Source organism: Phycodurus eques, chromosome 1 (assembly GCF_024500275.1).
Source record: "Phycodurus eques isolate BA_2022a chromosome 1, UOR_Pequ_1.1, whole genome shotgun sequence".
In the NCBI taxonomy this organism is placed as follows: Eukaryota; Metazoa; Chordata; class Actinopteri; order Syngnathiformes; family Syngnathidae; genus Phycodurus; species Phycodurus eques.
The window spans coordinates 46,743,431-46,767,290 of record NC_084525.1 but is presented as its reverse complement, the minus strand read 5'-3'; the positions used below and the strand labels follow the sequence as shown (position 1 = coordinate 46,767,290).

General features: G+C 47.9%; 2 protein-coding genes across 3 annotated transcripts; one reads left to right on the top strand and one right to left on the bottom strand.

The window, feature by feature from the left end:
• Nucleotides 1–1,801: 1,801 nt before the first annotated feature.
• n6amt1 (N-6 adenine-specific DNA methyltransferase 1) lies at nt 1,802–22,258 on the top strand. Its single transcript, XM_061695341.1, has 7 exons — nt 1,802–2,059; nt 5,288–5,374; nt 5,440–5,530; nt 5,606–5,689; nt 5,768–5,909; nt 6,272–6,379; nt 21,973–22,258. The coding sequence occupies exons 1-7, from the start codon at nt 1,923–1,925 to the stop codon at nt 22,089–22,091; spliced, it is 768 nt and encodes a 255-aa protein (XP_061551325.1). The 5' UTR covers nt 1,802–1,922; the 3' UTR covers nt 22,092–22,258.
• Nucleotides 7,050–23,570, bottom strand: gart (phosphoribosylglycinamide formyltransferase). Of its 2 annotated transcripts, none has more exons than XM_061695279.1 (21): nt 23,516–23,570; nt 22,080–22,229; nt 20,683–20,778; nt 20,431–20,605; nt 20,228–20,339; nt 20,077–20,145; nt 18,000–18,125; nt 16,884–16,971; nt 16,552–16,806; nt 15,272–15,503; nt 14,917–15,011; nt 14,504–14,613; nt 13,409–13,607; nt 13,078–13,329; nt 12,541–12,693; nt 12,184–12,387; nt 11,164–11,301; nt 10,958–11,088; nt 7,752–7,893; nt 7,558–7,673; nt 7,050–7,491 (listed from the first exon to the last, which is right to left on the bottom strand). In XM_061695279.1, the coding sequence occupies exons 2-21, from the start codon at nt 22,222–22,224 to the stop codon at nt 7,291–7,293; spliced, it is 3,039 nt and encodes a 1,012-aa protein (XP_061551263.1). In that variant the 5' UTR covers nt 22,225–22,229; nt 23,516–23,570; the 3' UTR covers nt 7,050–7,290. The 2 variants fall into 2 exon arrangements, with proteins under 2 accessions (XP_061551263.1, XP_061551272.1); XM_061695288.1 differs by lacking the exon at nt 23,516–23,570 and adding an exon at nt 23,244–23,507.
• Between the last annotated feature and the right edge of the window lie 290 nt (nt 23,571–23,860).

Here is a 23,860-nt window from a genome sequence, read left to right as displayed (position 1 = left end):
GGAAGCCGATTCATAATAACTAGCGCTCAGGCTTCGAAAGCAGCCATGACGGCGCATTAGCATTGAAATGAGGCGACGATTTTGTCGAGAGGAACTTCGAGGTCACACAGAGACGAGAGATGAATCCAGCCAGGGGGACTCGCTTCGTTTACGCGGGAGAGAGGCTCGGAACCGCGAGCGCAAAGGTCAAATGCGCTGCCTTTAGGCCAATGTCGGGCTCGCTGGGCGTCTCCACCGTGCACCCTGGACCGCTGGACTGATCGTGTAAAGCGGTCACTGTCGCACAAAAAAAAACAACATCACAAAAATCGAATCAAAAGCGAGCCAACAAAAACGCATTGGGACACTGATACCTGACTCAAGTACAGGTACCGCTTCAACTCCTTTAGACACAAATAAAGTGCGTACTCTGAGTACAAAAGTGCTTTTTTTATACAGTATTTATTTTGTTTACGATATGCAATAATCATTTTGATAACAAAACAATTCTCTGAACACAAAACCTCAAGTTGTCAATCAAGATCTCCACAGCGGTCGGCTTGACTGCTCGTTGTTTTGGTCTTTTCCGCATCGCCTCGTCGTCCGCCCGTCCGTTTTCACAAAGTTTGGATTCGAAACTACAGATATCGTGCCGGAGCCTATCCCAGCTCTCTTCGGGCGAGAGGCGGGGTACGCCCTGAACCGGTCGCCAGCCAGTCGCATAGAAACAAACTCACGTTCACACCTACGGGCGCTTTATAGTCTTCAATCAACCTAGCACGCATGTTTTGGGGGATGTGGGAGGAAAGCGGAGCGCCCGGAGAAAAGCCACGCAGGCACGGGGAGAACACGCCAACTCCACGCAGGCCGCAAGGGCAAGACCTGGCCCCTCGCACCACTTGATGTAGCCCAGGAAAGTCATTCAAGTGTTTCTTGCTAAATGGGTTTGTTCTTTTCATGCATTTTGTCAAAAACGTCTAACAGGTATCACGAGATTATTTGTTTTGATTAGAAATCCCTTCTTCCCATAAAGTTGTTGTACCACAATTTTGACCCTCCAGTCCACCAATTGATGCATTTGAAATTGCGGGGGAAAAAAACTCTCCAAAGGGCGGCGGGTGGGTCGGGGCACCCAAAAATATTTGTCGTCCCCACCTTTCGCATGGAAGTTACGCCACCGGAGCAAACCGTGAGCATTCGTGGCGCCGAGCTACGGAACGACCACGAGAGGATTTGCCCCCGAATATTTTGAGCACATTGCAGAAGTGTTGATCGAACCGTACATCTGTCTTGTTTCAAAAAGTTTGCTGACCCCTGATTGTGGGTCTTCCATAAAATGTCGATATCGTCGCTATTGCGACATTAGTCATTCAAGCTGCTCTCAGTGCTAGAGGACTCTGCATCTTTTTGCACAATTGTCAAAAAAAAAATAATAACTGTACCGGCATTACCAGATAACTAGCAACCCTGTTTTTCTCAATGTCTTTCTGTCTCCAAAGTGCTCTCTGTCAATTGACCGTCTGTTGTCGTACTCGAGCGGCTCCAACTACCACAGACAAATTAAATTCCTTGTGTGTTTTTTGGACATACTTGGCAAAATAAAGATGATTCTGATTCGGATTCTTCCGCCACCCGAAGGTACCCTGGCGTCTATTGTTTAGTAACATTAAGAAAATGTTGACGCAACGAAGAAGCATGTGTTTTGAGGTGCGGGAGGCCGCCACTTCGACTGCGAGTTGACGAAAAAGCAGCACAAGGCAAAGTCAACACATAGTGTAGTTGTGGAAAATGTCCACGAGGCGGCAGCAACATCTGACAAGTGACGAAGACGGGGAACAGACGCCATTTCCGGCCGTGACGTCCCAGGAAGTGAACGTGGGCGCCCGCCTTGCGGCTTCTTGTTTGGGCAAACGGCGAACGTGCGCCGCGACATTTAGCTCGCCATGTCCGCGAAGTACGCGACGCCACTGTACGCTCACGCGGCACGGGGACACTTCCGCGATGTCTACGAGCCGTCGGAGGATTCCTTCCTGCTCATGGACGCGCTGGAAAAGGATGTTGACGAGCTCCGGAAGATGCGGTGAGCTGAGCCGCTCGCACCGGCAAAACTCGTTTTCATGCATTCGCATACAGAACCTCCGAAACGGTTTTTTTTATTATTATTATTGCAGCAGCAGTAATCATGCGATGCTCGCAATAACTCGCAATTTATTTGCTCGAGTCCAAAAAGACTCTTGAAGGCAACGCAGGTTCACACGCAATAAATGCAAGAAAAGAAACATTGTCGACTTAATGAAAATTTGAACTCAACATTGAACGAGCAACATTGCTATCGCTCAAAATAATGAATATTGGTACACAAACGCTGTATAAATACATACAAACATTTTATATGTATAAAATATAAAATATAAAAGGCGCTCTGGTATATATTCTTCAAACTCTGTGAAAAGTGAGTTATATTAACAACAATCGATCGTGACTTCCACTTTCTTAGTTACTGCAAGTGTGTATGTCATTGCGTGCACCACACTGCCCCACAGAGGTCAAGACGTGCACAGCAGGAACAGCGAGCCCAACGAGGAGGGTTCACACAGAGACCGCTAAGCACCCCCGCCAATCACTACATGATTCCGAATTTCCGATCTGCCGCGATAATGTCAATAAAACTAAAGCCCAGTCGCATCAAGAACTTTCAAAGTTTGCTTCTCTCTGTTTGCGTAATATCACTTGCGCAAGCCTTTTCTAACCATCTATAATACAAAATAAGTAACGTATGTATGATTATTGCTCAAATCGGAGCGATATCGGCATCGGCCAAAACTCGAGGCCGCAATATCGGTATCGTATCGGAAGTAACAGTTGGTTCGGGACATCCCTACCTACGACGCCAAAACAAGTCAATATTCCACGTAATGTAGCATACGATCGCCAGCCCTTGCTGACTTCGCCTTCCTAACTCCGGCGACCGCGCCTCGGCGAGACCCGACGGCCCACGGAGCAGCCGACTCGCGTAGCAACGCAAACCGACGGAGGAGCGCGCGGAGGCGGCTTCATCGGGCGCAGAAACGCGGACGTCGGTTGCAAAGGTAACCCGATACGCGGCGCCGCGACTGTTCATCTTCCTTTTCGGCACTTGCTGAATGGACAATAAATAAAATTTTGTCTATCACAAATTTAAATGCTTGAAATACAGATTAACATGACTGAGCTCCCATTCATATATTGCTTAAAATAAAAAAGGAATCATATTTGAACCTGTGTATGATTCAAATTTGAGTAGATCATTGTCAATACTGCACAATAACCTCAACTTTGCATTGCATTACATCGATCCATCCGTTTTCCACACCGCGTATCCTCAAGCTCGCTTCACCCTGAACTGGTCGCCAGCCAATCGCAGGGCACATAGAAGCAAACAATGTATCTTTGTTCCTCTATTTATGCCGTTGGGGCACAGTGACAGGCATAACAAATGAATGGTCTTCTCGTAGATGGCAGGAAGTAAATACAGTCATTAAAATATCCACTTTTTGTGACATTTTTGTTTGTTGGTGTGCCGTGAGATTTTCCAATTGTAAAATCTGTTCCTGGGCTCCATAAAGGTTGGAAATCACTGCGCTCGTCAGATCGTGTATTCTAATCAGTCAGGTCAAACCCAATATTACAACATGGCCGAAATAATGGGTGCTAACTTACTGTCATTCAATTAATTTATTGTAATTAAATTATTTCACCCACACCGAAACTTTAGAGAATGATTCGACAGAACACCTGCATGTTTACATACAGCCGTTAGCGCTAGCACTAGCTTGCTAGGCTACATAACGTTTTTGTTGCCTGCCTGCGAGCCGTTTCGTATTCAAAGTACGTGAACATACCTCAAGCGAGCCTTAAACCAACGCAAAAATTAAGCAAATGTTAGTTTTAATCATGTGTAGTCGACGTACGTTTGAGCTAATTTAATTAACTTTTTTCCCGGGGTACTTAAATGGGACTCTTGCATTAAACTAATTAGCTAAAGTGTATAATGAAACACTGTTGTTTAATTTTGACAATACGAGCCAATGTCACATCGACCTGCCAAAGGACAACAGATGGAAAGTGGCCAGTGGCTATATTCGGCCATATTGGCACGTCAAAGTTCAATTGTATGCGTCGTCCCTTTTTATAAAAATACAAAGAAAACGTAAGGTTTTGCCAATAGTCACATTTTCAACACAAGTCGTGACCCACTTTTAAAGCGAGAAGCTAAGAAAAATAAAGAAAATGGATTGTTCAAAAATAGCCTTTATAAATGATTACATCATATTTTCTAAACATAACTACGCTGTGCCTTTCTGAGCTCCTTAAGAAACTGAAGATTCACATGACAACGGCGTGTACATAAATCAATAGAGTAACATTCGAAATCAAAATAGCACAAAATACGCCAACACCCCAAAAAAAGACATCAGCTGTATCTTGGCGTTGGTCTTTTTTTTTCTTAAAGTCCCTGAACTAATATCTCCTCCCATGTACAAATATGTGTACTGTTGTCTTTGTGACGCATACCTGTTAACATCTTTCAAAATAAAAGGCATGAAGTCCGCATGAAATATTTGAGTGTACACATTTAGAGGGTCGTGAAATCACACCAGACTTCAACTTTATTTTGACAAAACAGAATGCAAAATCTTGTAACGGCCCCTCGGCCGAGATGCATTTTCAGCAATAAAAACTTGCTGTTTATGCACAGTATTCAACTTTATCTCCGCATTTTACTGAAACACAAATATTACATAACACAAATGATTATTGATTGTTTTTTTTACAGCGTTTGATTGTTGTCAATTTTAGATTTAGTGACAAAACACAACTGCAAAGATTTGTTTAAAAGATGTGTAGCTCTCATTTTAAAAACACACTCTATCATGAAGTTGTTTTATTTTTGGTTTGTGTGTGTTGTGTTAAGTTTGAGCAGGAAGTATTGGATGACCACAAGACAAGAAAGTTGTTCGATACATCAGTCTAGCAATTTCATTTCCTTCCTACGTGTTACCTCAAAGATTGCTTCAGACTACTCAATTGCAATAAAAGTGCTATCGGCCCTAAAAATCTCCCCCATATGCAGCAGCAGCTAGAATACTTACCCAATTGACTTGATTTGTAAATTAAAAATAAACTAATAAGCATGTTTGTTTGTTTTTTCAAATGAGAAGATTCATGGTTAGAAATGGCGGTTAAGAACAGTCTGTTTGCGCTACTGATCTATTGTAGTCTGCCTTCGTCGTCGTTGTTGTTTTCACGGCCTGCGTCTTCCCCGCAGGCCGCGCGTGTGCGTGGAGGTCGGCAGCGGCTCCGGCGCGGTTTCCGCGTTCCTGGCGTCCCTGCTCGGACCCTCGGCGATCTATTTGTGAGTTGATCGACAGCTCGGCCTCCCGCGCTCCCCCTCCGCGTTACCTTACCTTTTGTTCGCAGATGCACGGACGTGAATCGGGCAGCGGCGCTGTGCACGGCCAAGACGGCATCACGCAACGGCGTGTCGCTCGAGCCCGTCGTCACCGACCTGGTCCGACTCCGCGTCGCACGTACGACTGGGCTCGAACGCATCGGTTGCCGCTTTGACGTTTGCGCTGTGCTGTAGGTGGAATGTCTCCTGCCGCGGTTGAGCGGACAAGTGGACGTGCTCCTGTTCAACCCTCCATATGTGGTCACGCCATCCAGTGAGGTGGCTCTGCATCTTAAGTCGAAAGTTTGCCGAAGGGAGATGTTGTCATTATTTATTTGTTTTCCTCCTGTCGCCAAGGTGGGAAGCACGGGAATTGAAGCCGCTTGGGCCGGCGGCAGGCGGGGCCGCGAGGTCACCGACAGATTTTTACCGGTCGTATCCGAGTTGCTGTCCAGTCGAGGGCTGTTCTACTTGGTCGCGATAGCAGAGAACGATCCGGGTGGGTTTACCTCGCATGTTTTTCTTGCTCGGGGTCACGAGGGGGCAGGGGTCCATCCCGGCCACCCGAGGGCACCGGTGCCTAGCCCCTCCTGAGCCGTTGTACATATTTGACGAAAGACAAATCTCACAGCACGACACCAAACAAAAATGTCACAAAAGGTGTACCCGGTAAATCTTGAAATATTGATGCTCTCATCTCAATTTATTTGCTCAGTGTGGAATTTGGGCAAAGCTATTAGCCGGTTGTATGAATAGCAAGACTGAAACAGACAACCATTAACTCCTATGATATATGTTGAACGTTTTTGCTGCCGACTGGCTCGATTGAAAGAATCCAGCTGCTGTCCCTTTACATCCTAGAGGAGATGATCCAGTCACTGAGTGGATACGGGCTGGAGGGAAAGCCACGCTTGCTGACCAGAGCCGGAAACGAGAGGCTGAGCGTCCTGCGCTTCCACCGGCGCCAACGTACGTGACCGACCGGGTCCATTTTACAAAGCGGCCAAACATTTGCGCACAGATCAGTACAGTGAGAAGTATCTTGAAAAGTCTTTCCTTCTTTTTATACCGTATTTTTCCCGTCCCACTCCTGCTTTGCTAACAATAAGTGGTTAATTAATGCTAAAATAAAAAAAACAAAAATGTTTTACATGGTTTTGTTGTCCGCAGCAAGTTATTTGATAAAACGAGTCATTTTGATGATGCATATTCTATTTCGGCACGGTGGACGACTGGTTAGAGCGTCTGCCTCACAGTTCTGATGACCCGGGTTCAATCCCGGGCCCCGCCTGTGTGGAGTTTGCATGTTCTCCCCGTGCTTGCGTGGGTTTTCTCCGGGCACTCCGGTTTCCTCCCACATCCCAAAAACATGCATGGTAGGTTAATTGGTGACTCGAAATTGCCCGTAGGTGTGACTGTGAGTGCGAAAGGTTTCAATGTGCCCTGCGATTGGCTGGCGACCAGTCCAGGGCGTACCCCGCCTCCTGCCCGACGATAGCTGGGATAGGCTCCGGCACGCCTGCGTGAGGAGAAGCGGCTCAGAAAATGGATGGATGGATGAAATGACCACTCATACGCGGTTGTGAGGAAGAAGAGGAAAGTGTCACCGTCACCTGCTCAATGAACAACAAATTTCATTTCCAAGCATGGACGTTTCCCGAGAATCTTGAAAAGAAATTACCAAACCGTCATTTTAAGTCGATGATAGTCCAAATATTCAAAAGGAAGCTGAACACACACATGCACGAGAGATTAGAATCGTACAGAAATGTTGCTTTAATTGCATTAGCATTCATGTGCATATGGAATGTCCCCCCCTGCCCCCCCAAAGGCCAACTTCCTCCAGTGTCAAACTCCACATTTCCTTGACTGTGTTAGTACTACTGCTGCTGCAACTTGGACCTCCAGACCACACGTCCGTCGTCACCGAGCTGGACGTCTCCACTGGCTACGAGCTCCATAGCCGCGGGAAAGGCCCTGTGCTCGGCCTCTTTGATTCTGTCAGCGAGACTTTCCTCCGTGTCGCCGCTGAACACCGGCACGGCCTCCTGCACGACGATGGCCCCCGCGTCCACCTCCTCCTGTCACACAAACGAGCATTTTCCGCTGGGCTGCGAAGGCGTCCGGCGTCAACGTGTCGGACTTACTGCGACGAAGTGGACCGTGCAGCCGCTGAGCCGCACCCCGGCCTGGAGAGCTTGCTTTTGGGCATTCAGGCCCTTGAAGGAGGGCAGCAGGGAGGGATGGATGTTCAAAAGCTTACCTAAGACGAGACACGTTTGGTTTTTTAAAGAAAAATAAATACCCTCAACATTTAATAGTTATCAGTAGTTGCACTCACTGTTCCATTTCTTGACAAAAGATCCTGTGAGGATCCGCATGAATCCAGCCAGACACACCAGCTCCACCCCAACTTCTTCCAGCACGCGGTCGATGGTGCCGTCAAATTCTGCTCGGCTCCCGTACAGTTTGTGATCCACCACCTAGTTTGTAAATCACGCACAAACGCCGGCACTGTCAGACGGAAACCTCCTACGTCCAAATATGGTCACTTTGATATTTTTCACGAAATCGATACCGTTCGCTTCACGCGGAACGTGACCAAACCGAAAAAAACAGAACAGGTTAGCGGACTTTATGCGGTTATGCCGTGATGACCAGCATGACAACGGGTCGATGACCAGATGCTTTGAATCCAAAATTGCTCCAATTTTATTTTCCTCTATGGCTGGAGTTTTTGGACAAAAGTTTCACATGCGCAGTGACAGGAAAAGATTTTGGTAAGTTTCTGCATACTGATTACTTAAATCACAAGATTTAACAGAGTCTCCTTAAACAAATACCACACAAACATAATATGAACATTCACCGGACGGGGAGGAAAAAGTAAATGAATGAACCCTTGGATTTCATGACTGGTTGACCCTTGGTAACAAGAACCTCAAGCAACAGTTGCAGATCAGAATTTTGGACAGTTCCTCTTGACAAAACTGTTTTAGTGGATCAAGATTCCTGGAATGTCTGCTGTGAAAAGCTCTCGGGGTCATGTCACAGCATCTCAATGGGGTTTAGGTCACAACTTTGACTGGGCCACTCCAGAACACCCATTTCCTCTTGTTGTTTTGCTTTTTGTGTTTCAAAACCCATCCTCTTTTCAGCTTCAACTGTCGGACAGATGGCCTCAAGCTCTTCTGCAAAAGACAGGATATTGCCAAAAGTATTTGCTCACCTGCCTTGACTCCCCTACAGTACGAATTTAAGTGCCATCCGATTCCTAATCCATAGTGTTCAAGATGACGTCGGTCCACCCTTTGCAGCTATAACGGCTTCAAGTCTTCTGGGAAGGCTGTCCACAAGGTTTAGAAGTGTGTTTATGGGAATTTGTGAGGTCACACACTGGTGTTGGATGAGAAGGCCTGGCTCTCAATCTGTGCTCTAATTCATCCCAAAGGGGTTCTGTCGGGTTGAGGTCACGACTCCGTGCAGGCCAGTCAAGTTCATCCACGTCTTTATGGACCCTGCTTTGTGCACCGGTTTACAGTCATGTTGGAAGAGGAAGGGACCATCTCCAACGTGTTCCCATAAAGTTGGGAGCATGGAATTGTCCAAAACGTCTTGGGATGCTGAAGCGTCTGGAGTTCCTTTCACGGGAACTAAAGGGGCAAGCCCGGGTCCTGAGGAACGAGCCCACACCTGCATAATCCCCCCTCCGGCAAACTTCACACTTGGCACAATGCACTCAGACGAGTCGCGTTCTGCTGGCAACCGCCAAACCCACACTCGGCCATCAGATCGCCAGACGGACAAGCGTGATTCGTCGCTCCAGAGAAGGCGTCTCCACTGGTCTAGAGTCCGGCTGCGGCGTGCTTTACACCGCCGCGTCCGACGCTCTGCATCGCACTTAATGGCGTATGGCTCGGATGTAGCTGCTCGGCCCTGGGAAGCCGTTGCGTGAAGCTCTCTGCGCACTGTTCTTGAGCTCATCCGAAGGCCACATGAAGTTCGGAGGTCTGCGGCCATCGACCCGGCAGAAAGTGGGCAACCTCTTCGTCAGTCCGCGCTCCGGCTGTTTACGAGGCCGGCCGAGTCGCTGTCGTTCCCAAACGCTGACAGTCGACTGTGGAATATTCAGGAGCGAGGAAATTTCACGTCCGGACTTGCGTATGTAGAATGTGTCCATGTGTAAAAAAATAAATAAATCTGGTTATTTTAATGTGCAAAAGTGTCTAATTTTTGGAATGGGGGAATTTGGAAAATATTTTGTTAGAATGGTTCGAAGCAGTCAAGAAATAGGAGACAAGGGAATAATATACAATTAGTCTTGCTGTGGGGAAAAAATGTGTAAAAGTGTAGAATTTGGGTAAATATGGGTAATGCGGAAAATATTTTGTGGTTAGGATGCTTTGAACCGGTCAAAAAATGTGGAAGCAGGAGGGAAAATGGAGAATTTGTCTTACTGTGTGGAAAATGTAGGTTTTAATGTTGGAAAGTGTAGAATTAGGGTAATGTGGAAAACATTTTGTAGGCAGAATGGTTTCGATCTAGTTTGAGTCAAGAAATCCAGGAGGAGGAGGGAATGTAAAATAGGTGTTTATGTGGGGTAATTTCATGTCGAAAATATTCCATAGGTGGAATGGTTTGAATCGGTCAAGAAAGGTTGGAGGAGGAAGCAATGTAGAATGTCAGCGGGTGAAAATGCGGGAATGTGTTTTCAGGAATGAGCTCACGGCTTTGAATGTGGAACGTCTCGTTGGAAATGTATGGGGAATTTTGGGGAGGAAAATGTGGGTAACTTTTCAATTAGAAAAATTGACCACCGGAAGGTGTGCATTTTTGGAATAGGTTGAAGTTGGAATTGGCTGGAAAATGTGGGGGTCGAAGCAGCCCACCGCGGGGAAGTCACGGGAGCCGTGACGCCAGGTAACTTTGAATCGTTTTGTTTTTTTCCCCCTTAATAAATTAAATCACTTAGAAACATCATTTTATGTTTAGTTTGCATGTTCTCCCCGTCCCTGCGTGGCTTTTCTCCGAGCACTCCGGTTTCCTCCCACATCCCAAAAACATGCGTGCTAGGTTGATTGAAGACTCTAAATTGCCCGTAGGTGTGAATGTGAGTGCCAATGGTTGTTTGTTTGTATGTGCCCTGCGATTGGCTGGCAACCGGTTCAGGGTATACCCCGCCTCCTGCCCGATGACAGCCACGGCACACCCGCGACCCGAGTGAGGAGAAGCGGCTCAGAAAAGGGATGGATTTTACGTTTACTTGGTTCATATTTGTCTGATATTTACTGTACATTTGTTTGACCTTAACGCGGGGAAACTATGCAAAAATAGAATTTGAGAAGGGGGCTACGCGTCGTACCGTTTTAACCGATGACCGCATAAAAAAACAAAATGTAAGCATATCAAATCAGCAAATAAACCCGATTTTGGAGTGGTGAAGTGATGTCGGTGTGCAACGGTATAGAATAAAAGGTGTTTGTTAACTCGAGCAAGATAGCAGTCCTGAAAAGTCAACATTTGTAATTGTAGTCACGGCAACAGTACCCGTGTCCGGATGCCGGCCAGTGCCGCTCTCTTGAGGCCCTCAACTCCAGGCTTGTTGGAGATGACCACTACGATTTCCGCGCAGCTCGACGGACGCTTGGCCTGCTCGATCAGCGCTTGAAGGTTGGTACCTGGAGGAGAAAGCAGAGCCGCAGTTTGGAATCTGCACGACTTTGGGAACCCGCTCTGTGAAATATTACGCAAACCTGTGCCTGAGATGAGAACCCCAACTTTGGTCCTCTTGTGAGGAATGCTGGTATCACAGAGGCAACTGCCATTCTTGGAGGCTGGACCAGCGTTTAGCAGGCTGTGGTTGAGATTACGGACCACCACAGACTCTGCACCTGCGGTACCGCATTCATGTTCAAATCAAATCAAACTTTATTTGTAGAGCAATTTCCATACAATGATATGCATCTCCGAGTGCCAGTTCAAATCAATCCCCACCCACACAGATACATAAATGGCCACGCACGCACGCACGGAGAGAGCAAACAAGACAATAATAATGTCATGACCGATGCTCGGACACAGAGAAACCACGTGGGAAGCGGCATCTCGGGGAGCCGACTGCACCAGACTGCAGCCGCAGCACACCGGCACGGCGCCCCGGCCGAGCGGCGTAAACAGGAGGAGCCGCAAATGGCGGCTGAGGCAGCGCCACGGCCGCGGTTTTTTTTTTTAAGAGCCCATAATTCATCCCGAAAGTGTCTCAAAGGGCTTCGCAGCTCCCAGTGCACAGGGCTCAGGCGCACAGTAAAAAGCACGTATGGCTGCAGAAAACCCAACGAAGACCTAAGACTGTAAAAAAAATAATAATAATAATACAGTAAATAATACTAAACCATTGAAGATAAAATAAAAGTTAAGAACAAACAAAACAATTGTAACGTACGTTAAAAGGTCAATTCAATATTAGTTAAAAACAGGGTTCAAAAGTTGGGACTTGAGCCCGTTCTTCCGAACACGAACGTTCTGCGGCAGGCTGTTCCGCGGACGAGGGCTGTAAAACTGCAACGACGCCTCACCGCGAGTGAGCGTGCGGCGTGACTTTTGGCAGAGGTCGAAGGCGAGAGCCGAACGACCTCGGGGCCCGCGGGGTGAAAGCAGCTCTGAGACATACGAAGGTCCAAGACCATTAGGACCCTTAAAAACCAGCTTAATAAATCGATCCTGAAACGAATGCAATTTTACTGTGTACGGTCTCCAAACGCTCGCCGTCTCACCAGGTGGCTTGTGAGCGAGCGAGCCCACAATCCAGGCCTCCTCGTGGGCTCGCAGCTGCCGCAAGACCCTCTGAGCGTCCACGGGGGCGACCACCAGCACCGCCCCCAAGCCGCAGTTGAAGGTGCGGCTCATCTCCCGCTCGCTCAGGCCGCCCTCCTTCTGCAGCCAGGAAAACACTGGAGGGATGCTCCAACGAGACGCATCTGCGGATCAGTTCAAATTAAACGGCCGTGCGACGGTATGGGAAGTTCGAATGGAAGGAAATGAGTGGGCGGCGAAGGTCGGCTGACAACGTCTGAATCAAGATTAGGAGAGAGCGGTGGACGTCATTGATCAACATACGCGACGCGCGTTACCTAAATCGACAGTCAGCTCCTGGGGCACGACCCGAGGGATGTTTTCCAAAAGTCCTCCCCCAGTGATGTGAGCGCACGCTTTGACGGCACCGCTGCGCAGGATCGGAAGGAGCGCACGACTGTAGATCTTTGTCGGCGTCAGCAAAACCTCCCCTGCGGGCCAATGATGACAACGACGAGGCCTGATACTTTCACCTTAGCCACCACTTGCAGTTGTGTTGAAAAATATTACACCCCTTTGGAAATTGCATTCATTTGCTACTTGGCAAAACCGCCGCGCTGTTGTTAGCAGTTTGTGTTGAAATATAAAAATGCACAGAAATTAGACATTATAAATCATTCTTGGTGAGCATTGGTGTACACTTTTGTCGTTTTTAGCAGAGCTGCACTTACTCAGGCAACTGGTGCGTGCCAAAAATTGGCCAGTATTTGGGGGGGGGGGGGGGAGAAAAAGTTTGCGGCTACTGAAACTTTACAAATAAATATAATTTGCACTAGCGGCTGAAAACATATTAGTGCAGTCAGGCCCACACTTACCAACAGTCTGTCCCGGTTTACCAAAAGGTGCTGGGGAGCTGCAGCCGAGACGCGTTTGCTCCAAGACCTTGCGCACCAGGCTGAAGCCGTTGCTATGGATACCAGAGGACGCCACGCCGATCAGCAGGTCTCCCTCGCCGATGTCCGCCAGCCGAGGCAGCAGGGCTGTCCGCTCCGCCGCCCCCACGCAGAACCCGGCTAGGTCGTACTCTGCCGGAGCGTAGACGCCGGGCATTTCTGCGGTCTCGCCGCCTGGGCACCCACGCACAGGGACGCTACGACACGGCGGACCCGTCGCGACAGAGGCGACAGAAGCTGCTTCTCCACTTACCGAGCAGCGCGCAGCCGGCCATCTCGCACGCTTTGGCGATACCTGCGACCACCGCGGCGGCCACATCCACGTCCAGGCTGCCGCATGAGAAGTAGTCCAGGAAGAAGAGCGGCTCGGCGCCCTGAGCCAGCACGTCGTTGGCGCACATGGCCACCAGGTCTTGACCCAAGCTGCCGTGCTGCCCGCATGCCTGGGCAACCTGAACCACACGGCCAGCTTTCTCAAATCACTCAGAGCAAAATTAATTCAATAAATCATTTCATCCTTAATCGGATAAAAGCGCTTTCAAACTGCTTCTCGCCACTCCCGCCTGAAGTTTAACGGCCAACTCAACATTAAACAAGGAGAAAGACAACTCGTGTATTCAAAACAACCTCATAGCTTAGCCTTTCGGGCCGCTAGCTAACGCAAACTAGCATCTATGTTGCCGTGCTAGAGCCCTTTAAGCAAAGGCTTGAACACGAACGGTGCCGCAGCACATGTAGCTCAGTCATATACTGCATTATTTATAGCTAAGACGAGTTAAGAAGTCTCAATGAACAGTATAGCCATCTGTCTGTCTTATACTGCCCCCAGGTGGCCAAGGCAGGCACACTAGAAAGAGCAGTACAAAGGCCATTCAATTGATGCAGTGTGACAAAAACATATTTGCTTTTTAAATTCTACTTTACATTTTTATGGAGTACAATATTATGGGGTGCTATTTTTCCTCAATAAATACATATTACAACATTTTTTGGAGGGATGAATGGCATTTACACAAGGCAACCAAATGGGCATAATAATGGCAACATTTTTTTTTTTTTTTTTTTTTAAATACACAGTTCAGGTTTGTTGACAATAGATTCACTGTATTATTTTTTTCCCAATGCAGAAAATATTAAATACTGTATTAGCATCGAGACTTGTTCTCTCTTCATCCGCGAAGGGTGCAACAGCACACATTTGAGTTGTACAATTATGAGTCAATCTTTTTACTCCATTGGTCTACCAAACAGCTGAGCTGACATCTATGGTCCTTAAAACCAATTTTTCGCTTTCTTAATGTGTTCTAGTGATTTCTCAAGCGGGTACATGGAAATTGCAAATCCACACCTTAAGTTTGGTCCCAACTCCATCAGTTCCAGCTACCAGGATCGGATCGATGAACCCTGCAGCTTTAAGGTCAAACAGTCCAGCAAAACCTCCCAGCTCTGCATTACATCCTGGTGAGAAGAAAGTTTGAAAATACCATACGCGATCATATTTCCTGCACATTGACACTCTCAGGCAGAAACCTCCTTGGTCCAAATTTGGTCAATTTCATATTCTCTTCTCACAAATCTATACTATTGGTCAGTCCCCTTGTGGCTCTGAAATTTCCCAAATTAATGACGATGCAATGTTGACGGCTCAACGAAGATGTCATTTCTTTTTCGTTTCCTTAAAAAGGGTTGGTTTTGGAGGTGCCGCAATTCTGCCCGACGCCAGCAACATGAAAAAAAAATGTTTTCTGGCGTTGAGGTTACCTGGACGGGAAGTTGCCCTGGCCAGTGGCTTGATCATGTCCACAAGTTTGCTGCCAGCGGCGATGTCCACGCCGCTCTCCTTATAGGTCAGGCCTCTGTCAGAGACGCGGTCAAATCATTGCTATGTTCGCGTGGGCTGTCACAGCAACACATCCGAGGATCGGCGCTTCTTTCAGTGTTAGGACAGTGTAACATAATCAGGGAAGTGAAGAAAGTGAATAATCGGTATGGAGGGTTACTTCTTCTCCAAGTGAAGAAACAAAACCAAGGACACATCATCCAAAGCTCGTTTGATTATGAAAAAGGTCAGTCACCATAGAAAAGATGGAGTGTTTTGAGCCGCAGTCAAACACACCTGCGTTGCTTCAAATGGGCAACGGCCTTGTGGCCGATGTCGCGGCGGTACACGGCACCGGGGAAGCCCACAGCCTCCACGCCCCGATTGGCCGCCTGCAGCGCAGCCCCCAGCGACGGTCTGACCGCCGTGACCGTTAGGACACGGCCGCCGCTGGAGACGACTTGTTTGTCCTTCAACGCTGTTCCTGCGTGGAACACCTGAATCCCCGTGTCCTCAACCTGGGACAGACCTGAGGCGTAAGGGGTGGAGTGGTAGAATACAGCAGGGGTCAGAAAACAAATATGGTGAACCCACAAATTTCCCGCAATTTGCAGTTGACAATTTGAATATTTGAGGGTTTTGTGCACTCTTTCTATTATGCTCTAAGATGCCACAAGATGTCTACAAAGCCCCGGCTAGTAAGAAAGTAGTCATTCGTCTCACAGTCTATATGCATCACTTCAACATGCTGCCTTGACACCAACGTACTTGTATGTTGGCCTTTTGTACGGTTTCTAACTGGTTCAGTTCTTATCTCGCAGATCGATTTTTATTTGGATAATTCTATGGATACATGTTCCTTAGGAACACATGACATTAAGTGTGGGGCGCCCCAAGGGTCAATTTTAGGGCCGCTACTTTTTAATAATATGCTTCCTCTTAGGAATATATTACCCTGCGGATGGGCCGGGTGCGGTCTGTGGGGTCTACCCCGGTTTGTTGGGGTTGAGCTGGACTCTTTGGCGGCGCTCCCCGCAGCCGCGGGCTGTGGCACATCTCGGTGTGGACGCTCCTCTGAGCCGGCCATTCCGCACCCGCTTCCTCGTTAGCCATGCCGCCGCACTCGCTATGATTGCATTTGTGTGTGTTCACATATACGTGTGTGTGTGTGTGTGTGTGTGTGTGTGTGCGGGCGTGTGTTTGTCACATCTTTTCTATGGCTGTGGTTTGTTTGAGTTTTTCTAAAGCACTTTGTGTTGCATGTTTATCCATGAAAGGGAGTTTGATTTTATTTGATTCTCTCAGTTTAGCCTGGGTTGTAAGTGGTGGAAGTTAGGGAGAGTCTGCGCCGCATGGGCACGTACACTTCTTGTGTATTTTTATTTTTAAATATCATCATCTGTAAGACATCCCTTTTTTTAGGATTGTAAGATTAGTTTGAAATGAAAATGTAAGTGTTTTGGCATCATAAAGATTTTTTTTTCTACTCAGCGATTACGGCCTGAGATGCAGATTTGACTCGGTCTCTGTCCCCCGTCATTACGGTACGCAACTTTATTAGTAGCCCGACCACTGACCAGTGAGCGCCACTCCCTTGCTGTAGGCGCCAGGATAGCCGGCACTCGCCATCACCACCGTGACTGCAGATTTGTCCCGGTGCCACTCGGGGGCGCTGGAGGCCAGCTTGCCGTTCATGGTGTTCAAGATGACCTCATACAAGTCGCTCTTCAGTAAGGGAAGCAAGACCTGACATTCAGGGTCTCCAAAGCGACAGTTGAACTCCAGAACTTTGATTCCCTGCTGGGTCAACATCAGCCCGGCGTACAGAACGCCTGGAGAATCAAATGGCAGCGATGTTGACGCCAGCCTTTCCATCACAAAGCAAGTTGGGTAGAAAATGTGCACTCACCAACGTAGGGAGTTCCCTCCAGCTTCATCCCGTCCACGGTCTTCTGAAGTACCGACTCTCGGATCTGCACCAGCAGCTCCTGGCTCACCTGCGCCACACAAACGTCTTTAGCAGACTCCAGACACATTACTACAGCAACGCGGTGTGCGTTCTCGGCCACACAAGCTTAACTTCTAGGGAACTTCTGCCGAGGTAGTTTTAGCATTTGAGTGGAGCAGGGGAAATCTTTGATTTTGTTCTTTTTTTGCCCATCTCCCTTGAAGGCCATATCCATGTGCACAATTACCTCTTTTCGGGGAAGGGGATTCCTCAATTTCTGTAATCGCCATTGTTTGAAATACATATTTCCCATGAATGGGCGTCGAACGTTTACGCCGTTGTTGATTGAACGCACAAGTCAATAAACGGCACGGGGCTCACAAGACGGGTCGATTTGAAATTGCCATCGCCGTGACGTAGTCTCGACAAGGAATATTCAAATACCCGCCCACTTGGTAGTTGGCACCCGCCGCCTCAGCCGGACAAATACAGTATACATAGGTTGTGTTATACAACAATTCTTGACGATATTTATGATTTCCAATGTAACTGTGGATACAATAGCGAAGCTTGCAATTATCGTCGCCGGCGATGAAAGTCGCACGCAGGTTGAATTCAAATAAATGAGCGCGGATGACGAGCGTAAGACCTTAAAATATTCCTCTCTTTTTTATTTTTTATTTTCATTGGCCACATCCCCTTTCAGATCACGTTCGGTGCTAACTTACTGTAACTCAATAACTTTAATACATTCATACGCGACGAAGACGCGGAGTTAAATGTCTTGTGCGGAGCAACTTATGACATGAAAGCCGATCTGCATAAAATGCTAATTATCGGCCGATACCGAGAACACCGATCAGATCGGCGTGAAGTCTACTAGAAAAAGGACATTCTGGGCATTTCCAACCCAAATTATCTTGAAAACTCGATAAAAGGACATCAAAGATTGTGAAAAAACAATTGATGGCAAGACATTGTTAATACCATTGGTGCGGATGTTGTTGTTGTTTTTTTAAATACCCGTGAATACAGCCTGTACAAAAAAATGTGAGAAAGACGAAAGAGCAGACACACCTGAGGAGTCGGACAGTAGGCGCCCATGCCGCCTGTGTTCGGTCCCCGGTCGCCATCTCGCAGACGTTTATGATCCTGTGCCGGAGGCATCGGCGACACCCAAGAGCCGTCGCTGAAGCACAGACACTGCAACGAGTGCAGACCCGATCATGAAACCTGATCATTAGCCTGAGGATAGGAGTTTTACTTTGAAAATCGGGCGCATCCACCTGGCGTCTCCGTGCACGACAAACCGTCCGTCTCGGTCACGCGATACAGTCGTGGAAAAGAAAAGGCCAAACGATGGGACAAAAGAGTAGCCTACATCTTCCAAGAAAGCTGCGTTTAAGTCATTCTCTGCCGTGGACATTTACATTTGCGAATTGCCACGGACACAGGCGCTCCTGCAAGAAATGGCGCCCAGTGCCACCGTCATCAATGGCGCCCCCTTGGCCAATTGTCAACAGGGGGGGCCGGCGGAATTGAATTGACTGACAGATCCCTGTAGATGGCGCCGTTGCATCGCTTTGGATTTGAGATCAGCACAGTGACGTCAGCGTGGTCGCCGCCAGCGCGAGTATAAAGACGCCTTCAGGGTACTGCTACTTGACAATAATGTGACTCAAGTAAAAGTCAAAAGTACTCCTCCCAAAAAAATACGTCAGAGTAAAAAAAGTACACGGTGAAATAATTACTCAAGTCCTGAGTAAATAGTGCTTGTTTTTTTTTTTAACCACAGCATGAACATCAATTGAAAAAAAAAAAAAAAAACTCAAATTCTAATGTTGCTGTGTGTGTGCGTATGCAGTCAAAACTCCCCAAAAAACATCTGCAATTTACTGCACGGTGTTTTCTCAAGTTATAAGTGAGCTGAAATATCCACGTTTGGGCAGACAGTAGCAGACAAACACTACAATACACGAAAGCTGTTGTTTTTCTCCGTCTAAATGTAAACTCGAGTAGCGCGCCGTCGCCTTCACGGTCACGACGACCTTCCCGACATGGCCGCCACGCAAGCGCGACGATCAGCCGGGCTGGCTTATCTAGTGCTAATACCCGTACCGGGGAAGCCCAACGGAAGACGTCGTGTGAGGTCATGTGACTTTCTTGTGTCGTTTGATAGGTGAACTAGACTTACACGTCGCCAGCGCTTAAATTTGATTGGCGCACACCAGCGACCAATGTGGAAGTCAAAGTCATGGTCTCACACACAAAATAGTTGATAAACAAGCAATAATTGATCAATAAAAGCAGCGAGCGACTTTGAGATCATTGTAACGGGAGCGAAAGTACCGTTTCTTCTTCACGGTAGAAGCGGCCGAAATGTTTTTTTCTGGTCTCGTCAGCTCCCGTGACTACGAGCGCACAGGCGGAACCTCCGGCCGATGCGCTCGCATATTAGTCCGCCGCGGAGTAATACTCACAATTATGTGTGTGGACGGTGGATGTGTGGAATGGATCTAGCTGCCGACGTTCAAGGAGTACACACTAATCACCTCCTAAACCACAAGGAGGCTTTCTGCGTCCAAGCGTATCAATGGAAGGACAAAATGTGGCAGGAGAAGAGAGATGCGCGTGGGCTTCAGCGGATTAGCAAACACAGAAGATTCAACAATCCAGCAGAGATCCAGAAAGAGTGCAATTCAGTTTTGTGTCCGCTTTTGGTCAGAAACCAGCGTTTTTGGTGAACGCAATTCATGTTCTACTGTTGATTACTAAAGAACAGAAAAAGCTAGAAACACCGGTTCTTTCTGGTGCAAGAAGGGTCTAGGTTTTATTTTGATGGGTTCAGTACTTATATTGTCACATAACAATATTCTGACCGTCAAATAGCTCGAAAACATCAAATTCTGGTTTGTCGCCGCAGGTGACTCTGGCAGCAAGCGAGTTGAGGCGAAAGGTTCCCAAACAAGACATTTTCAAAATCCTACCTTTAGCAATCGGAATTTTCTGCAGCCAAAACCAAATTTTGGAGTCGTACTATTACATTCAGTCTCAAGGCGAGTCGTATTTGTCATCATTAGTTTTTTTATTTGTTTTACGGCGGGCCGGTCGGAGACCTCTGTTCTGTCGGCGACTTGAAAGTAAAACAACTCACAGATACTTCCTCTCCTTCTAGAAGCTCCTCCACCACAACCGTGTCACCCGCAGAGCCGAACGCTCGATCCTGCAATTCAGCGATGAAAGATCTGAAGGTGACAACAATTCGCTCAACGAACGTGTCCGGTGGCGCAACGAGTGCCGCTTACCTTCACGATGTCCATCACTGCCCGACAGGCCTCTTCACGGTCACGTGCCACAATAACTCCTTTGCCTGCCGCCAAGCCGCTGGCCTTCACGACCAGCGCCGGAAAGTCAGCCCTGGGAGCCCCAGAAAAGCAGAGAAACATCTTTTTTTCACGCCGGGGGTCGGTCGGTGAGGACCTACTTTTAGAAAAGCGGTTGCACTGACGTGCGGATGTAGCCGCACGCCTCCTCGGGGTCGGCGAATGAGCCGTAGCGTGCCGTGGGGATGCCGTGGCGCTCCATGAAGGCCTTGGAGAAGCTCTTGCTGGCCTCCAACCGGGCGGCTTTGGAAGACGGGCCGAAACACGGCACTCCTGCCGCCGCCAGGTCGTCCGCGATACCTGCGTGGGACGGGAACGGCCCTGAAGAGGCCGAGGAGCGCTCGAAGAAGACGTGCGCAGACGGCGGCCGAACTTACCCGCCGCGAGCGGAACCTCGGGGCCGACCACCACCAGCCCGACGTGGTGGTCCTTACAGAACTGAGCCAAAATGGCGTGGTTACTCACAGACACCGCTGCAAGTGAGAATGAACATTTCGACGACGTCATCGTTTAGGCCGGATCCAGACCCGTTTTGCGACAGGTTTAAAAAAAACATTTCCTTCGTATGACATCACATTGTGCACTGTTATCTTGTGTCAGCTATCATCATATTTGTTGATTCGATTAACTGTATAAGTTAATCGAATCTCCACATCGCTCACTGACACATCACTCAATTACAGTCATCACTGACTCACACAAGCTCAATTGGGTTCTTGTTCACGGCAGGAAAGCAAACCTGACTGAGGAATCGCAACTCATACATTTGGTCAATTCACGATACAAGTTTTTGGTTTGTTTTTGAGTTTTATGAAATAAATCCGCAAACACCAGTCTTATACCAACAAATATCTAATGCGCACACACTCATATCGAGTGGAAGTAAAGAGCAACGTTGAGCTTGATTGTTTTACGACTACATTACTGTAGTTAAAAACATAAGCGCAATGAATTGCCGTAATGCTTTTCGCTGACTAAATTGCCTGGATCGTCAGTGTGATGAACGGTACCAATGCTTAAGGTTCCTGCCTTAAGCAGCCCACACACACTATGTATGCATGGGCTGTTTGTTCATGTCACCCGAGCAGAGCACAAAGGCACGCGCTTGTGTCGAGTGTGTGGACGGGGTCCTCAAGTGGACAATTAAATTACCTTATATGAAATTAATAAACATAAAACCGTTCTGAATTTTACACACACACACACACACACACACACACACACACACAAACACTTAATGACAATTCAGCAGTGCGGTGACCCATTTGTGCCTCCACGACGGCAACGAATCCATTCCGTCTTTGAGTACGTTTCAAAGTTAGCGCTCACTTTTTTTTTTTTTTTTAGATTCAGGGCTCGAAGCGCAGCCGTCATCAAGTCAGCTTCTAGTCGTCATGGTAACAAAATACCGATTATGACTACAAGTACTTACATTTGAGTAGTCGCTGATATCGAGTACCAGTACCCGATAATGCAGTCACGGCTTTCAATTTTTATTTTAATGTCATATTGTTCAAAAACAGAAGAGGAACTTTGCTTGCAGACGCCACACGCGAAATAACCGTTCCCTTTTTAAAGTAACAACCGACGACTTGTCGCGACGAACGTCTTAACTCCGTCCCCCCACCGTGATTTGTAGTCACCTAAACGATTTCCTTTATTTTCAGGTCACAGCCCCAGTACTGAGGCGCATGGAAACCGCTTCAAAGCGCGAAGCAAAAAAGAAATGCACGCGTCTTTCGCCGCACAGCCCCGCTCTCCATTTCCCATTCACCCGAGTTGCTGATTTTGCCGCAGTCCAGCGTCCCGGCGTTGCCCGGCGCCACCAGGACTTGCCGGACGTGCGGCGACTGGGCCAGCTTCCACGCCAGGGCGTGCTCCCGCCCTCCTCCGCCAACCACCAGCACCCGTTCAGCCATGGCACCTGCCAGATGGGAAAATGACCTTTCACAACGGCGTGACGTCGATTTACGCAAACCGCTTGTCCGGAAAGGCCGAGCGGCGAGGAAGCGCCGACCTTTCCGGACAAGCGCGCTCTTCTCTTGTCACACTACGACGGGCCCGATCGGGCAAACCCCAAACGAGGAGCTTCTCGTCAGGCGAGCGAGCGTACACGACTTTATTCCGCCGACCGCAGCGAACATTCTGAATCTTTTTGCTCGTGCGTCTAATTTTGTGTCATTAGACAGCGAGCGGACGGTCACACGACGACCCTCGTGACGTCCGTTCGCCCACACGTGATCTCGTCAGCGGAACGCTCCGATTGGGCCGATGCAATTCCTGAGCTCGACACTTACAGCCTTTATGCGCGCCGATCGCACTCTTCGACCTAAAAGTCAAAGAGCATCAGGTCAGAGTTCATCCGAGGCCGAGTCCAGACGTTGGCATTTGTTCAAGTCAAAAAAAAAAAACCCCAGACAAATAGCGAGAGGGAAAGTCAAGCGAGGTGTAGCTCTTGTTTGATCCGGGCACACTTGGAGTTGCCGTCGCTTTGACAGGAACATCTTTCATCTTCTCGCTATTTAAGTTCCCATAGAAAGGGAAACGTTTGTTTTGTGTATCATTGATTGAGCCAACTCATCGAAACGACGATTGTATATACTGGAAGTGACAGAAAAAAAACATTCAATATTGGACTTTTGTATTTCAGTCTGTACTTCAACTTTTTTTGCATGACTATTTGTACTCATTATTAAGCACTTTTGCCACCTCTGATGAAAAGAAGCGTTGCGATGAACTGAGCTCATCCGTTCTGACGCCGAACGCCGAACGTGACACATTTCAGAGAAGCTCCATCCAAACCCGCCGATATGAATCTCGCAATAAGCGACTTCGCCGTGCTTCATTTGCGTTGAGACGCGCGGTATGCGACCACACTTGCGCAACAGGACGTTTGATCGGCAAATTGTTTCCATTCCAGAATCATAGCAAGACCAACCTGAGAGTTTTTAGCCGGAGCCCAGCGGTTCGCGTTGCAGACGCGTCTTCTCTGCTTGCAGTCTGCACACTGACCGCGGACGCGCAAGCGCACGCGCAGACACGCGGACGCTGAGGCAGGCACGCGCACGCGCCACGTGGATCCCGTGCGCGACAACGACGTGCTAAATGCCAACTCAAGTTGCAGAAAGTTCACCGGAGGCCACAAACCACGTTGACGAACTCCACGTAGGCGCTATTCGTTATAGTTTCGTAAAAAGTTACGCACTTTACCTTCTTACTGCGTCCGAGCTGGCGTGTGGGGAGTTTTGTCCGACTTCCTTGGAGTGTCACGGCCAAATGCATTATGGGACTTGTAGTTAGTCCGACAGAGCCGGGATGCCAGATAGATAGATTGATAGGATAGATAGATATTTAACTTAGCCGAACACATCATCTATGTTCTTTTAACAATTTTAAAAGTAGTGTCATATCCTGTAACATTGTTTTAAATATACAGTTAATTAGGAAAACCATAAGTTGCATTCTTTGTCACATGAAACAATTTTGATATTTTTAGTTTTCATGAAAGAATGATAGTGTCCAGCATTTGAGCTTTTTCTCCTTAACTTCCACCTG